This window comes from Meriones unguiculatus, chromosome 1 (genome assembly GCF_030254825.1).
Source record: "Meriones unguiculatus strain TT.TT164.6M chromosome 1, Bangor_MerUng_6.1, whole genome shotgun sequence".
Taxonomy (NCBI): Eukaryota; Metazoa; Chordata; class Mammalia; order Rodentia; family Muridae; genus Meriones; species Meriones unguiculatus.
The window spans coordinates 94,853,175-94,870,468 of NC_083349.1; the positions used below are offsets into that span (position 1 = coordinate 94,853,175).

Sequence of the window (17,294 nt, forward strand, 5' to 3'; positions counted from 1 at the left end):
AGACTTGCCTCACTTTTGACTTCAATATTATTATTTAAATTTTTCTTTTTCTTTTTGACATACATAAATTTGAATTTTAGCTGAAATTGTCTATTTAGTAAGCTCCACAACTCTTAAAAATTTCAAAGGAATAAAAAGTACCATTGGTTGATCATGGCTCTCTTGTTTCCCAGTTCTTCAAATATAAAGTTGTAGTCACTTTAGTGTTTTTGGATGACTTTCATTGAAGACCACAAAGTTAACTCAGCATCTGGGACTGTTCAAGGGATGGAGTGCAGTGTTTACAAGAAATTAGCTTACCACAAGCATTTCATTTGGAAATATTTTAGATTTATTAGATTTCTGTTTTTAATTGATTCCTTCTTCCTTTCCATATGGTTTCAACAAACCCATTTCCCACAGTTTCCCAGCAAAGATATATAGTGTGCACTTTCCTTTTTTAACCTTTTCAAATAAAGATAAATTTCCCCTGTAGGGTATAACGACATTCAAGAACAAAACAAATATTGTAGTATGCTAATGCTGATTATTTCTACAATAACCACGTGACTAGTGCCATGGAAATAATGCTAATATTTTTATTCTCACACTCTGGCTCATGTGCTTCCATCTGGCTAACAGCTGGGCCAGTGATGTTGCAAGGCCTTGGAAAAGCGCAGGGTGAAGGAGCGCTCATGTGGGCGGCATGTTCCTCAGTCGACTCTTCCACATCAAATAGGCCTTGGTGTCCTAGAGCTACTTGGAGCCATTATTCCAACTGGCTCTAGTGCCAAAGCCTGCTTCTTGCTGAGGAATCCAGTTATGATCAGCTGTTTCACGGTGTGAGTCCACCATCTTGTTAGGAAGTAAACACATGCTAAAAGCCATTGACTGTCAAGAACAAACTAACAGAAATACAGTTTGCTTTTTCACTGTAACTGAGAAAGGCTTGAAAGCTCTCCTTGACTCCCTTTCCATTACACCCAAAGTTTATATTGTAATGAATTTATGTGGAACAGCCATGTTAAAATTGGGAACTAATGTAAGAGATGTTTGTTTTTTTTCAAAAAAAAAAATAAGGAAGTAAAAATAAATAGTCTTAAACTAAAGAATTCTTCAGTGACTGTTTTGCATGAATAAATGAATAAGTAGACTCCTGCCCACTAATGAAAAAGCACTACTCTATTTTTATGAGCTGCTCAGTCTTCTAGTGTGCTTTTTACATGATAACTTCATGTGTGGTTTTGTAGGAAGACATTGGCTCGATGAAGGATCTGGGGTATGTGTAATTGCTGTGTGCTAACAGAAACTGTTCTCTGTAGAAAGCTTTACTCTTGGTTTTGTTGGCTATTAAACAAATAGCTTAGGAACATTTAGTCCATGAAAGTCCTCTCATCCAGAAATTAATGTCATTTACATTACTATAGGATTTCTTTCCTAAACATAAAATTGCTTCTTTTAAAATTTTTTTTTTAATTTAAGTATCTTAGATTTGCTTATTTTATGGCTGTTTGCTTGCATATATATGTGCTTCAGATGTGTGCCTGGTACCTGTAGAGGTCAGAAGAGGTCATCAGATCCCCTGGAACTGGAATTACAGATGGTTGTGAGCCACCATGTGAATACTGGGAACTGAACCTTACCTTAGGTCCTTTTGTAAGAACAGCAAGAGCTCTTAACTGCTGGCTAGCTCTTCATCCCATTTACTTACTTTTGAGACAAGGTCTTGTTATGTAGCCCAGGTTGGCCTTCTAAATGTTGACAGCCAGTTCTAATTCTGCTTCCATAAATAAAAAGTAATCCCATGTATTAATACTTTTAAGAGTTAAAAATGGAAATGAAAGAACATTAATTTTCAGCAGGGTAACTGGCTGTATCTAACTTACATCCATACTTCCAAGGACATAGTTGCCCTGACAAAGCTACATTTGCTGTATTTGTGACAAAACCACCAATTTGAAAGTTCACCCTTCAGACGAGAGTGACCACACCAGACTCACCCCTGTAAAGCTAAAATGCTGATACTTAGCCTGCGTCTCTTTTTTCACCTTTCACTCTTGACTCACAGTTCCATAGGTAACTGTTATTTCTCTTGCCCAGTTCTTTTTAAGATCACCCTGGTTTTATGGCCTTTGTTAAGGGATGGTCACTTAAGTAGAACACACACAAGGATGATTTACAGCAGGCTGACAGAAAGCAGCATGGCAGTTGGGGGACTTGTGCTGCTGTATGGAGAGGAGAGCTGGTGCTTGTTTTTTAATTCCAGTTTTCCAGTGCTATTTCATTGAAGGTTTATCTCTGTGATACTCTCCAGCTCCTTAGTTATGATGAAACTGCAGCCCCTGCTTACTCATAGCCTAGCTTGCTTCCTCAGACAGGAACCCAGTTTTCTCCTTCCCATCATGGGCTCACATGGCACAGTGCTTTCTTTGTTCTGAAAGGCTCATTTAGGTTTTCTTTAGGTTGAATTTTCCCTCCTTCCATTACCCAGGCCAGTTTTCTTAAGCAATAAAAGATAACTCACTACTGGAGTTTTCAGTGCTTGATCCTTCCCGTTGAGCTTTCTTGTGAAGCACTGTGCTCTCTCTAGCTTCTTCGAGAGGAAATCGTTCACCTTGTAGCATGTCTGACTTTGCTCCTGCTCTGTAATCACACAGTGAAAGGTTCTTTCAGAGTGTCCCTGTACTAGAGGCAGAGATAACGCCGCTTTGACGGCTGTAAGTGGAGACCCTTCAAGAGGGCGCAGTGCACCCAGCCTTATCTCACTGCTTCCTGACTCGCTGCTGTGCGTCTAGGTTTCTGACTTGATGCTTTGCTGATAGACTTTTGCTTGGTATTTTGTTGGACCTTTTTCCAGTGGGATGGTCTATACTGATCTTTAAATGCCTACTGGTTTTTAAAACAACTTCTGTGTTGAATATCAGTTCCTTTGTACATTTCCCCTAATATTTCTTGCTTTTTTTCTTTCTTCTCCTTTTTTTTTTTTTTTTTTTTTTGTGGTGGTTTTTGTTTTTGCAAGACAGGGTTTCTTTGTGTAATAGACCTGGGCTGTCCTAGACTCTGAAGACCAGGCTGGCCTTGAATTCACAGAGATCCGCCTGCCTCTGCCTCCTGAGTGCTGGGATTAAAGGCGTGCACCACTAATATTCTAAAGATCACCTTACACAGAAGTTGTGTGAATAAACATATTGCCAATGAGTAGAAAAAGTCCTGCTTTAGATTCTGCTGTTACTGAGTGATCAGTAGTCCTGACTGGGTGGTCCGTTTCCTCTGTTGTGTCATTATTTACATTTTTGTGATGGATTACAGATGGAATACTGGTATTCATAAATCACAAAGGAATTGCCATTTTGTTTTATTTATTTATACTTATATTTTAGAAATTATAAATAAGTATATTGAACTCTTGTGAGTGGAAGTTATAACTTTTAAGCTTTGCAGTGAACTTTAGATGAGAGCACATCATTTAGCTGCCTATTTATTGACTGCCTTACTATATGGATGTTGTGGGAATATAAAGAAGACTTATATGTGGTTCTCTGATCTTAAAAGAGCTTAGTAATATAGTAACAAAACAAAGCAAGGATCCACTCTGCAAACTCAGGCCTGAAGGGCAACAGTTACAGTGGCTCATGCTGAGAAAAATAGACTTGCTGGGAAGGCAGTCTCTGTACACTAGAAGAACTCTGTGATGATATAGAGGAACAGTATTTGGATTTTAAAGAAATTCTAATTATTAGTAAGAAATCATTAAGATGGAGAAGGGGTGGTTTTAAGCATTAATTATTTTATTAGGGTTTAAACTTCAGTGAAGCAGCCCATGTAACCAAAATGGAATTACAGTCCTCCAACTGTAGACATTCCCAAGGTTATAAGGAATGGTTCTGCTTTAAACTCAGAATTTAAATTAAGGGTTACCATTTTATAGTACAGTGTCAAACTGAAAGTGAACATTTACAGATTGCTAATTTATCTGATGGTAAGCTATAATGCCTGGAAACCTGGCAAGTAGCTGTTTTTTCCCTGTTGTTTGTGACTTATAAATTTATAAAAGATGCTAATTTGCTTTAGAGTGTTATAAAAAGTGAAGTAGGATATGTTAAATTTAAAAGGTAGTGCCATGTTTAATTGTAAGATTAGCAATCAGCACCCTCCCCCCCTTCATTTTCTTCTAAATATCCTGAGACATGTGTATGCTGGCTTGTGCCTGTAATCCTAGTACTTGGGAGGCCGAGGCAGGAGGCTCATCAGGGAATCAAGGCCAACCTTACCTAGGTAGTGATTTTCAAGCAAGCCTGAACTATAGAATGAGATCTTGGTTCAATTAAAAATAATAATAAAACATCCTGGGAGAATCATTTTTGTTTTTGCTTTTAAATGTTAAAACTTTGTAAAACGAAACAAAGCAAAACACAAAACATTATTCAAAAAAGAAAACTCTTTGAACTTCTGAAACTCGGTTTCTAATGAAATAATCATATTTTCAGTGGTCCTTTTCATTTTAAAAATTAAGTTGGCAAGTTTTAGGCTAGTGAGATGGTGTAGTGTGCAAAGTGCTTTCTGCCCAGTTGATCCCTGGGATCCACATGGTGGAAAGACAGAACAGACTCTTACAGTCTGTCCTCTGACCTCTGTAGGCAGCTCACACATGCACATGCACATGAATAAAAAAATGTGATCATTTTTTAATAGTTCTGTTTCTGATTCTTACTTTTGTTACCCATTTTCTGAGTGGTATGAGTCAACTCTGTTCTCTGTAGTCTGCTTGTGCACTGAGAGGCTGTCAGCAGGATGCTTCTGACCATTCACTTGCTCACACAGCCATTAATCTGCCCTGTCTTCTGCCTTTAGAAACTGGGTTCCTCCACCCTTTTCATGCCCGCCTTTACTGTTGTCCAGTATAGAGCCTCTAAGTCATTCATCCGGCTCTGCCTGTCCTCATCTGCACATGCTGGATCTGGACCCAGCAAAGTGTCTGGTTGCTAGCAGCTACTTAGTGAGTGCTCATTTGTTTATTGTAACCTTTTCACATAATAATTGGTTTTTGGTTTACCGGAACATACACCCTGTGTGAGATGTGAGCGTGAACTCTTCTGATTTTATAATGCGACAGGCGTTCCTTTCTGGAAGTGTTGTGCGGCTGTCATCACCCCCAGCATATTAGTTTCCCTACAGGTCTAAACGGAAAGCCTCCTGAGGTCACATGTCTTCTTTTTCATCTTTTTTTGTCTGCCCCAGCTGTAAGCTGCAAAGAATTAGACAGGATGTCAAAAAAACACTTGAAAAAAATCTTATATAGTCTGCAAAGGCAAAAAATTCACATTTGTTTGGGCATTAAATGTAAAATAAAATGAAGCAAAATTGTTCACATATCACTCTTGTCCTCAGAGTATCACTCTGATTCCTAAGGTCAGGATTCCTAAGGACCCTCAGGGCTGAGGGTCCACTTGAGAAGGCCACCCACCACATGCTTTAGTTTTATTATATGCTTTTTTTTTTTTTAGCTCCTTTGCAGGGAGTTAGCATAAAGGAAGCAAAGAAAAAGTGACCTCTGCCTAAGGAGAAGATGGTGGACTTTTGCAAGTCCTCAGAGAAACCCTTTGTGAATAGTGTTTGTCTTTATTGAAGTGTGTCACAGTATCTGTATCCCATTTTAGGGAAAATAAGCAAGGAAAAGGCTTTTTTTTTTTTTTGGTCTTTATTTTCTCTGTTCTGAAATATCTTCTTATCTTCTTAATAACCTTTTATTATTGTAATGATAGAAATGATGCCTTGAGAAAAAGCTTTAGCTGAAGGACATAGCATATAACCCTGAAATAGGGTTTTTAAAAATTCATCAAGCGGCTCTTGTGTGGGTTTTGTTGGTTTCCACGTCTGTCGCTGCATGTGTCAGTCTTTATGATGCGTACACTCTAAGTGGAGATGCCTTCCCTCTCTTTAGAACAGACAGCTCATGGAAATGGATTAGATGACAGGTAACTGGCCTGTTCTGAACTTGCCATTTAACTGAAACACCAACACCTATGAGTAAGTGCCATTAGTACCCCAAGTGTACAGAAGAAAACGAGGTTGCTCACACTGGTATGTCTCTGATGTATGCAGAACCCTAAGCCAGTTCCTGCTGAGGTGAAAATGTTCCTGTTAGCAGATTTGAGGTACCGTGGGGCATCTTCCCTGCTCACCATACTGTGATCTATGCGTGCACAGTGGGTGGATTACAGCTTTATAAAAAGTCTGGATTTTCTAAAGTCTGTAGCCACCAAATCTGTCACCAAGTAACATGAAGCCCAGCAGGACTAACTAGTTTGGCTCTTCTCTTTGTTCAGAACAACAAACACAACTAATTGTCAGTTATGTTTTTTTTAAAATTAATTGGTATGCTTTGTATTTAATCTTACCTAGAGAAAGACAGTCTGTTGAGGAGTGATGGTGTGCCATTCCGGCAGAGTCCATGGTTTTCCTTAAAGTGCTGCTGTTGACTTTTAGGATGGCCTTTTGCTAAGCCTCACTTGTAGTCTTAGTGTATCTCTAGGATGTAATGTGAATGGCTGAAAAGGTCTTTGCATGGATAATATTCGTACTTGCTCAGCAGTGCGACTGTGCTTCCTATTGTTGAACCGCACACTGTAAAATGGCTGCAGAAGTAAATTTCTTACGTATATTTTACTGCAATAAATGCAAAATATTTGAAGAGTAAACATAATTATCTCAGAATCATGTATATGAGTTTGTTACTTTTTATGATTTTATGTTGGTGTTGAGTGAGGCAGGCTAACAGAACATACTCTGAAGTTTGCAAATCTGGCATGGGGAGGCATTCTAATGTAGCAATTAAAGATGAATGACTGCCTGGTTTTTGTCCTGCTTCCTTGCTGTGTGACCTTGGATTAAGTTACTTAGCCTTTCTGTGCCCAAGTTTCCCTACTGTGGACTACAGATAACAATAGTATTTATTTCATGAAATTCACTATGACTGTTAAATAAGGTGGTATAAAAAAGGCTTAATGCAAGTGTGGTAGCATATATTTGGAATCCCTGTTGGAGGCGAAGAACAAGAGTTTAGGGTTATTCCTGACTACACAGCAAGTTCAAGGCCACCCACAACTGCCTGAGACCCTGTCTCAAAAAGCATCAGAAGGGTGCTTAATACACAATGATGTATCATATAGCCGATGTTAAATGGATACGTAAGTACAGGTTCTGAATTATATTTCTGATATGTATTAATGCATCTACAAATTAAGCATAACTTGAACATTTTGTCTTTTTTTTTTTTCTTAAGGTTAAAGAAATAGGAGATTACTTTAAACAACATCTTTTACAATCCAGACACAGAGGAGCATTTGAACTGGCTTATACTGGTTTTGTGAAACTCACTGAAATATTGAACAGGTAAAACAAATATCCCTTTATATAGGATGTTTTACAGAGCAGACTAAAGCCATGTGCATGGAGTAGATGTTGCTTGTGTCTTTTCATGTTGGAAAGGATGAAGACTGGTTGGCTGCAGAACTCAAAAGAGACGGCTTTCTTAGGTTCCTTTGTGTGATTGACTGTAGGTGACTGAGTGAAATGTCCAACCTACACAGCTTTCTCACCTAATGTGACTGAAGTGAACTCAAAAGACTTTGCCCAAAATAGGTCTGAGGTTACTGTTTCTTTTGATTAGATGAAATGAATGTTTTGTCTGTTTGAAAATAACTTGGCATTTAGAATCAAATAAGCCTGGGCTTCTTTGGGTGTACTTTCAGGGAAAAAACCATAAGGATTTTGTCTTTTTCTTTATAGTTTTATTTTATAGAAAAATCTTAAAATAACAAAAATAGACGCAATTCATCTTACCTGGAAAAATATTTAGATCTCATGTATTTAACCAAATGTGTGTTTTTAACTTTATTCGTGCTGATAATTTCATTCATTCATATAATAGATTTCCTCTGAAAGGATTGCAAGGAAACCTTAAGTTACCTAATGACTTTGGGCTGCTAAGAGATTTACATCTTGATTATTTGTGAAGTGTTCCCTACGCCGACTCCTGGTAAAAAACATTTCTAAGATGTCTTGTCAGTTATAGGTTTCATAGAGTATCTTTAAATGATACTCTTAAAATGTCCCTGACATTAAACTAGTGACCTTTAAAATATTTTATTTTATTTTAAATCGTGTGTGTGTCTGTGTGCGTGTCCATGAGTGAGCATGTGGACAGGAGTGCAGGTGCTTGTGGAAGCTAGAAAGGACGTTGGATTCCCTCAGTCTGGAATTACAGGTGGTTGTGAGCCACCTGATATAGGCGCAAGGAACCAAATCCTGGTTTCTTGTAAGAAGTAAGGACTCTCAGATACTGAGCCATGTTTCTAGCTTTATAAACTACTCGCTTGAAAATATTTTAGCTTTTCTGAGCTGAAGAGATGACTCAGCAGTTAAGAGCATTGGCTGAATGGGCCTGGGTTCAGTTCCTAGCAACCACATGGTGGCTTACAACCATCTGTAATGGGATCTGATGCTCTCTATTGGCATCAGATCATATATGCAGACAAAGCATTCATGTATACAGGTAAATATTTTTTAAAAAATACCATATCTTATCAATTCTTTGTTTCTGTTGTAGACATGATATGAGTGTTCTTTTTTCACAATGCAATATAGTCCACTTCTTCAAATCAGTAAATGAATGTTAGCTGTGTGCTTTGCATCATGCTTGTGTTGGAGAATATAATACCTCATCATGAGACATACTTTCTATTATTAAAGAGCTTGTGAGGTATGAGGGCAATCTAACTACGACATTTGTCATCATGTTGATGGATAGTATTGATTCTGCTATTCTGTCTAGCTAGACAATGTGTATATCCTTCTGTGGTGGTTTAAATAGAAATGGGGCCCATAGACTCATGTGATTGGCTTCTTGGTCCATAGGGAGTGGCACTCTTAGGGGATGTGGCCTTGTTAGCGAAAGTGTGATACTAAAGGGGCAGGCTTTGAAGTCTCACATGCTCAAGAGAAGCTGAGTGTAGCACATCTCTCCCTGCTGCTTGTAGATCAAAATGCAGAGCTCTCAGCACCAGCACCACGCTGCTGGCTGCACACCGCCACATTTCCCGCCATGACAGTAATGGACTAAACCTCGGAAAGTGTGAGCCAGCCCTAGTTAAATGTTTCCCTTTGTAAGAGTCATGGTGTCTCTACCTAGCAGTAAAACCCAAACTAAGACAGGTTACATGTATGTCCTTTCTGAAGCTCTATCCTCACTTGAAAAAGGATGACCTTCCCTAAAGGGAAGGATCTTTCCCAAAGAGGAGGGTTTTTCTTCAAGAGTGTAAGGATATATGTGTCCCTTGTTGTAACCTCAAAAAAAGAGCTTATGGTTTAGTTTGGGAAATAGGGTAAAATTCAGAATATTAACAGGAAGTATGTTATAGGTCTCTATTGGTCAGGAGGGCTACTGGTTATGACCACTCAGCATCACAGTGGATGTGTGTTAGCTTAATACCAGCTGAGAAAGTAAGGTCTATGTATGTGAGCAGGATGAAACTGCTGAATACTGTATGAAACTGATAAATCTTAAAGGGATGCCAGAGAGAGGAAGCACCAAGGAGAAGTTGTTAGCTTTTGTGGAAAAAGTGAACTTGCGAGCATGCATGAGTGAGGTTTAAGGACACAGAAGAAAGATTAGATTCAGATGTCTCATTGTTAGGCAAACAGCCTTCCTTAGTGCTGCTGTTGCTGAACTAGATGGATTTAGACCAAATTGTTCTGTTCTGCACAACTCGATTTGCTATAGTAGGGATAGCAGAAGCACTGTGGTATTTTTGTTCTGTTTTGTGTTTTTATCTTGTCCAAAAGAACAGCAATATGTGATGCAGGCTCTTAGTTCTGTGTACACCCATTCCACTGACTGACAGAGTGTACAGTCACCCTCTTATCCTCTGAGCTCATCATCTCTAAAAGAGAGCTTGTTCCACCTACGGTCTCTCTGGAGTTTGTTGTCTAGAGCACATAAATTATTTTTAAAGATTCTTTTGCAATATACTGTTTCCTACAAATGTCACATCCTGAGAGCTTGATGTTTGTTTAGAGGTTGTGATCTCCATTGGGACATTCAGCTCAATCGATTTAATGACTGTTAAGGAGTACCTAAATTCAGTTTTAGCAGCTTAAGTCTGAGTTGATGTGGGCTTCCTCTGTTGACAGCTCTGAGATTGACACAAAGGTGGGATATTTCACTTAACATTTCTCCTCCTGTGGACAACTTTACAGATGATGTATTGAATGATGAAAAGAAAGCTATAGACATTTTATTGTATCTCCTGATTTTGTGAGATAGAAATTAGGGCAAGGCTAAACTGGGTAGTTTTCCTCAGGGCAGTTACTGAGTTTAATCAGTGCCATTTAACTGTCCAGTGAAGTGGTAAGGGGGTCTCTTTTGGTTGTGCTCACGTCTCTGGTATTTTGGGTAGTGGGATAGTTAGGAGACTGGACCTGCTGGGTGGACGAACTGACTACATGACTGTTTCGTGGTATGGGAAGATTTTATTGTGGATGCAAGAGAAAACAGCCAGAGGTATCTGGAAGATTCTAGAACAGACAGAAAAAAGTAGACTTGACATGGCCAGTACACTGGACATGCCCTGCTCTATCTATGGGCGGGGTGAGATAGCAGCAGATAGAGATTTGTCAAAGAGAAATGTCTTAAATAACAAAGGAGAGACATCTTTTTCCATGTGCTGGGTGCTCAGCAGGGTTAGAGGAGTTGCCTGATGCACTTTCAAAGCAGTAGTAGAGTCCGAGCGCCAACAGACATAGCGTAGGTGGTTCCAAGGTGACACTTAACTGAGTACCAGAAGAGAACAGGTGAGGGAAGACATGGCTGAAGAGATGGACTCAAAAATTTGGAGTCTAATATGATGGGTGACAGAAGCCAGCAGAAACAAATGATCCATATCTTTGGAGACTCAAATCAGCAGCTTGGTTTGGTTAGTGAGGCTGGGCCACTTGAATCTCTGTCCCTCCTGAGTGTTCATTACCAAATGTATGAACTGACAACAAACTCCTTAGTATGCTTAAGGGGATGGTTTTTATTGTGAATGGAGAGAGAGAGAGAGAGAATAACCAGAGGCACCTGGAAGAGTGCAGAGTAGAGAGAAAAAGCAACAGACTGGACATGGCCAGGGCTATCTGTGGGAGCTGGGCAAAAAGCAGGGGACAGAGAAGAGGACTGTGACTAGTGAGAATAGTTAGAGCCAGAGCTGAGAATAGTGTTAAAAGCTAAAGAGCTGATGAGAGGTTAGGGTAGAAGAGTAGGTAAGAAGGGCTAGGATGCTTGTATGGACTTAGAAATGTATAGTAAATACTTGTGAGTAATACCACAGACTGAGGGAACCTGCAGGCTAGCCTGGACTTTGATATGCTGATAGATGCCATGGGCATATGTTAATTGGAAAGCCATGTGTCTCTTTTGCTAGGAGTAAGGAAGATGACTCCTTTTGGCAGATAGGGACCAGTTTCACAAGTTCTTGAGGAATTCTGTTTTTTATCTAACAGCCAGAAGTCCTCCTGTAGTCAAGGTTGAGCTCATTTCTGAATATTTGGACTGCCTTTTGGAGTTTCCTTTGGACCTGACAGTTGGGACCACAAGCGGCCTCCTACTCAGCATAGCAGGTTTGAGGTGGCTGAACTATGTAGCAGAAAGCTCCAGCTAGAAGCTGTATTATCTTTCTGCCTAGTAGCCTGGCAACTCTAATAACATTGCTCCAGTCACATTCTTTTGGCTATAAAGAGTCTTTAGGACAGACTGGATGGAGTCCACTCTTTGATGGCATGGTGGCAGCATCATTATGTGGAAATATATGTGAATGGAAGCTATTGTAGAGGGCAGCTTTGAAAAATGAATCTGCGGCATTGAATGCAAATGGTAGGTCCCTAAGGAATCTGTGATGGCCTCTCTGGTTTTAGGTCCTAGTGACCACAAAAATAGGATTGATGTTACTAAAGCCATGGAAACTTTGGTTTTCTTTGTTTGATAAAGAATGGTATAGTAAGGTTATTTTGCCTGTATTGAGTGTAAAAAAATGATGGACTATCCTGGTTGTTATACTCAATTTAGCAGTTGGAGTAAGTGTACGACTAAGGAAAGGTAGCTGAAACAGAGAGGCTTTGTATAAGGCTGAGCATGAAATGAAATGCCACGTCTCTGTGTCAATCCAGAGCTACTGTGTTTGGAAGAACACAGTAGAGGCTGTATCCCAAGAGATGACATGGGGAGCGAGGAAAGGCCCAGTGCCTGCTATACTGGCCACTCCTGGTCTGTTTTAACGATCTCACGGCTGTCGATGTTGGCTCATAAGCCATCAATTAGGTTTCTCATCTGATACCTTTGAGCCTTGTGAGTTTTGATCCCTTTTGGGACATTTCAAACCTGGTTGTTTTGTATAGAATATCTCTATCATGTTCGGACTTTTTATTGTTGTTGATTTTTAATTTTAAAAGAAAATCTGTTTTCTTTGGGCTTTTTGGGAAGGAGGGGTTAATAAACCCTTAAGTGATGAAAACTTGTTTAGGCATATACCAGTTTAAAAATTTGGAAGAAAGAAGTCTGGACATTCTTGAACATCCATAGAAATCAAGGCCAGCTGCTAGCTACCCTTTGCACTACAGCTGTGTTAAGGAAGAAAGCACTTAAAAAGATTAATTGGCAAATAACTGAAGAGCTAAATATGAACTACAACCTTTAAATTGGTTTTTAATAGAATTATTCAAAATGTCTTCAAATGTAAACTGACTTTTCTGTTAAACAATTATCTGAGGATAAACAAGAATGGGAGAGATACTCTTTTTTTCTGGGAAATTTTTTGAAAGTAATATTTATATGTATAATACAAACACATGTGGAGTTAATTTTTTATAATCTGATTTTCTCATATAATGAGTTCTACTTGGGCCTTATGAAATATTCAGACTTTCTTTAAAAACTCTTACTACCAAGTATTATTGTGTGTGTGCCTGTAACTTCCGTATTCTAGAGGCTGAGGCAGGAGGATCCATGTAGCAAGACCTTTTCTCAAACCAACTCAAGAAAACAAGCTGAAACTATGATTATTTTTCTATGCATTATTAGCTACCAAAATTATTGAGTGGAGTGGTTAAGTACATTTAAATCATGAATAAGTTCAAATTTCTGGTGAAATTCATAAATGGAACTCTACATAATTCAAATAAAATGGCCTATGTATTTGATGATGTTATGTTTTTATTTAAAGATTCTTAAACTAGAGTGTGAAGTTGGGGTCTTTGATTTATCTAATCAAAATGTAACTATACAAGGGGTTGTTGACTGGAATTCTAAGTGTAGAAGGGGCTTTGTGAGTTCTTATTATCTTGTTCTTCATATGAGAATAGCTCTGCCTACTGGAGTGTGGTTACTCTACAAATGTCTCTTGTAGTAACTATATAGCCATATTCATATTATTGACCCCCTGCATCAGCTAGGCAGTTTTAGTTATAAAGCATTAGTGATGACTCATGAGATCAATAATTATGGCAGAAGTAATTTAAATATTTAATCTTTTACCAATAAACTATTGTGTCTTGTGATGCAAATTCAAGTGAAAGCCTTGAGCAATTGGAATATGATAATAAAAACTAAGTTCTTCTACCTTTCTGGAGAGCAAAAGAACAAATGTTCACACATTTGTACAAAAATGAATGTTAAGTATAATATATTGGGGGAGAAATCCATTCAACTTTGATTAACATTATATTGTCTAAACTATTCTTTATGTTTCATTTGATACATATTCTTGAACAAGATACTTATTGCTCACTAAATGTCGTATAAATTTTATGTGAAATGTGAATAATTAAATTAAGAACAAGCTATGAGTTGGATGTGGTAGCACACCTATAAAACTAGCTCTGGGGAGGCAGAGGTAGGCAGATCTCTGTGAGTTTGAGGCTAGCCTGATCTACAAAGTGAATCCAGGACAACCAGCCAAGACTATACAGAGCAACCCTGTCTCAAAGGAAAAAAAATGTTATAAGCGACTCTGAGGAGCCATATGAATTGGGGGAGTGGTGGCATCTTGAGACAGATCTCACCACCTAGCCCTGACCGCCATAAAATTCACAGTGTAGGCAGTGCTGGCCTAGGACTCAGAGATTCTTGTGCCTCTGCTTTACAAGTGCTAGGACTATAGGTTTGTGCTACTTTGCTGGTTCCTCTTTACTATTTCTCTAGTAGATTGAAAAGACTTTGTCTTTTTAATTAGAATGTCTTAATGTGTATTTCCTAAGTCATTGTGTGGTACTGAGTTGTTAGTGACCTTTGAATTTTTAATTCTCATATCTATTTTACCTGAGTGTTTTGCCTGCATGTCAATGCACCAGGTGCCTGCAGTACCCACGGAGGCCAGAAAAGGGCTTCCCATCTTCTGGTGCTGGGGGTACAGTTGTGAGCCTCTTTGTGGGTGCTAGGAACTACACCTAAACTGCACTGTTATCCTGTGTAAGAGTAACGGGTGATTTTTAACCACTGTGAGCCATTTCTTGAGCCCCTGAATTTTTGTTGTTAAGTCTACTCTTGTGAGAGGTCAGATCATACTCTTTTTTTTTTTTCTTGCAAATTTTAACACTGGTTTTCAAAGTCTTCATAATATGTTGTGATTTAGACATAAGACCAGAAGTACCTTATTCTCAGTGAGTAATCTGTAGCCTGAGTTTTAAAAATAAAGTCTTAAGGTTTAATTTCTTTTTCTCCTTGATCTCAGGAAAATGATAACAAACACTAAGAGAACCAACTCTTTGAGCACTTCCTGCCACCACATTTCTTATTCTTACTGTGGCTTCTTTGTTCATTTGTTCAGTTGTTGTCTGTGCCTGGAACTAAGGCTCAGAGTAGTATCCTGATGTTTTCACCTGCAATAAACTTGAGCAGTCTGTGATGTTGGTGAGGAAGGGTAAGGTGGCTTCTGTTGATAATGTCACTTTCTCACCTGCTTTCATCTGTGCAAATCCTTCTTCAGATTTAAAGTTTCTCCATACTCAGAGTTATGTTTTAAAAAGTTGCTACTACATTCCTTTACACATCTGTCATTGTTTAGTTTATTTGAAAGAAAAAACTTGAACCATAGGTAATAAATGTAATACCTGGAGAAAGAATGAATAGAAAATTTCACTTACGAAATTGTTGGAGATAGGAGAAAAAAAATTCTATATGAAGAATAATGCCATACCGAAAGGATTTCAGGAAATGAAGTACCTCATTTAACAACAACCAACAAGTAATATAACTAATTGGAGCTCAGCAAGGCAGCACCACAGGACAACAGAGGTGGATGGAAGAAGTGGTTGGGGAGCTGCTCTGAACTCCGGGAATCTGATTTATTGCTACAGAGTAGTCTGATGACCGCTTAGTGGGGTATGTGACATGTAGCTTGATTTTGTATTGTTGTTTTGTTTTGTTTTGTTTTTTTCTTATCTTAAAGCACTTATCCAGTAGGAGTGAGATGAGTCTGTGAATAGAAGTTGGATTAATCTGTTTATGGAACAGTAATTCAGTGTTCTACTCAATACAACAAAGAAGCCGGAATACCAACCCTATGCATTTCTGCTACTTTTCTGTTATTATTTATTGTTGTTGTTGTTATTTTCAGTGCTGACCATTGAATCTCGAGTCTTGGGCATGCTAGGCAAGTATTGCACCACTGAGGTGTAGCCCCAGCTCTCTGTTACATTTTTTATAGGCTCATGCCACGCCACTTGAGGAGAAAAATAACAATGAAAACCTTCCTTCTGGTCCCTTCTTGATGGTAATGAAGAAGAAAAATCACAGGGCATTGATTTTTGACCCCTTGGTTTGAAATACAGACCAAAAAAAAAAAAAAAAGCCCCAACAAACAAATAAACAAACCACCAAAAAAGTAAAGGTAGGAATTTCAGTGAGTTCCACTTCCAGCTTGCTAACAACAGTAAGGTGTTCAACCTGTTTGAGATGCTGTACCCCTTCTTGAGAACTGCAGGAAGAATTCAGCTTCTCTCATCGTTGAGCAGCTTACTCCCTGTGTACAATGCCTATTTCTTGTGGAAGTCTGGGGCTTTTGGGAGTGAAAGATTATAGGAAATTGGATACATTTCTAAAAGTTATTTTTGCAAGTGATGTGTGTGTGGGGGTGTGCACATGGCATGTGTTGTGAAGATAAGAGGATAACTTATGGGGGCTGGTTAACTCCTTCCTCTGTTATATGGTCCTAGGGTCTTATGTGATACATACCTTTACCTGTCAGCATCTCCACAGCCCTGGAATTGGATACAGTTTTGTAAGTTTCCTTTAGAACTGATTTCATAGCTGTATGTGTAGATTAATAATATTTAGTGCTACTGAATTCCTTTCTTGATGAGACTTGAACCCTTAGTAAGGAACTGAAAATTGAGGCTAAAGACATATGGTGTGTTTTGCATTAGTTTCACAAGATAGTCAAAGCAAAAGAGTCTTCAGACAAAGATGGTGTCTGCTCTTTGAGAGCATTTGCTGAGAGAAGCTGGGTATTGGAATTCCCCTAGTCTGTGGTTGGTGACTGTGTATTGTTGGCAGGAATCACGTCTTCATTCAGTATACTTTCCTTTTTCCTACTGACCCCCGGATTGTGTGATGAGGAACCAAAACAAACAACTCAAATTGGCTGCACTGTTCTTGGGAGTCTTCCCTGGCTTCATTTTGACCTGGCAGTTCCCTCCTTATCACAAAACCAGTAACTCTGGTGTTTTGAAATCACTTCCTTATAAAGCAATCTTTCCTTGCTGGGGAATGACAGAAGGTCCATTGAAGAGCCAAAACTCAAGGGTGTTTCATTTTGTAGCCACTGTGACCTCATGTTGAGAAGTCTTAAGGTTACAGTTTCTCTTTCCTACACCTGCCTTTTCAGTCTTGTGTTCACCAGAAGACACAGCTAATATGCAGCAGCTGCCACCAACTCTGCTTGTTTGGTTTGTTTGTATTCAATCATGCAACAGAAAGTTGCTTTAACATCTTCTGTGTGCTGGATGCTGTGCTGGACAAGCTCTTTAGACCACAGAAAATATGAATTCCTGGGAACCTAGAGAACATTGGTAGGGTCTAATCCAGGTGTGAAGGCTTCTGTGAGGTTGTGGTGAAATGTGGGGGCAGTTCTCATCAGGGGCTTTACGTACTTCATATGCTTAGGGTGATACCTTCTCTATTACAGCAGTCACTAAAAGAGTAAAAGACTATCTCTTTGAGGCAGGGCTTCTATGCACCTCTGACTATCCTGGAGCTATGTAGACCAGGCTTGGCTTTACACTCA

General features: G+C 38.9%; 1 protein-coding gene across 1 annotated transcript in view; it reads left to right on the forward strand.

Moving 5' to 3' along the window:
• Thada (THADA armadillo repeat containing) overlaps positions 1 to 17,294 on the forward strand; it is a 294,790-nt gene that overhangs the window by 39,973 nt on the left and 237,523 nt on the right. The window contains exon 22 of the mRNA XM_021652847.2: positions 7,262 to 7,371. Within this exon, the coding sequence (XP_021508522.1) occupies positions 7,262 to 7,371 (110 nt within the window). The remainder of the gene's footprint in view (positions 1 to 7,261; positions 7,372 to 17,294) is intronic.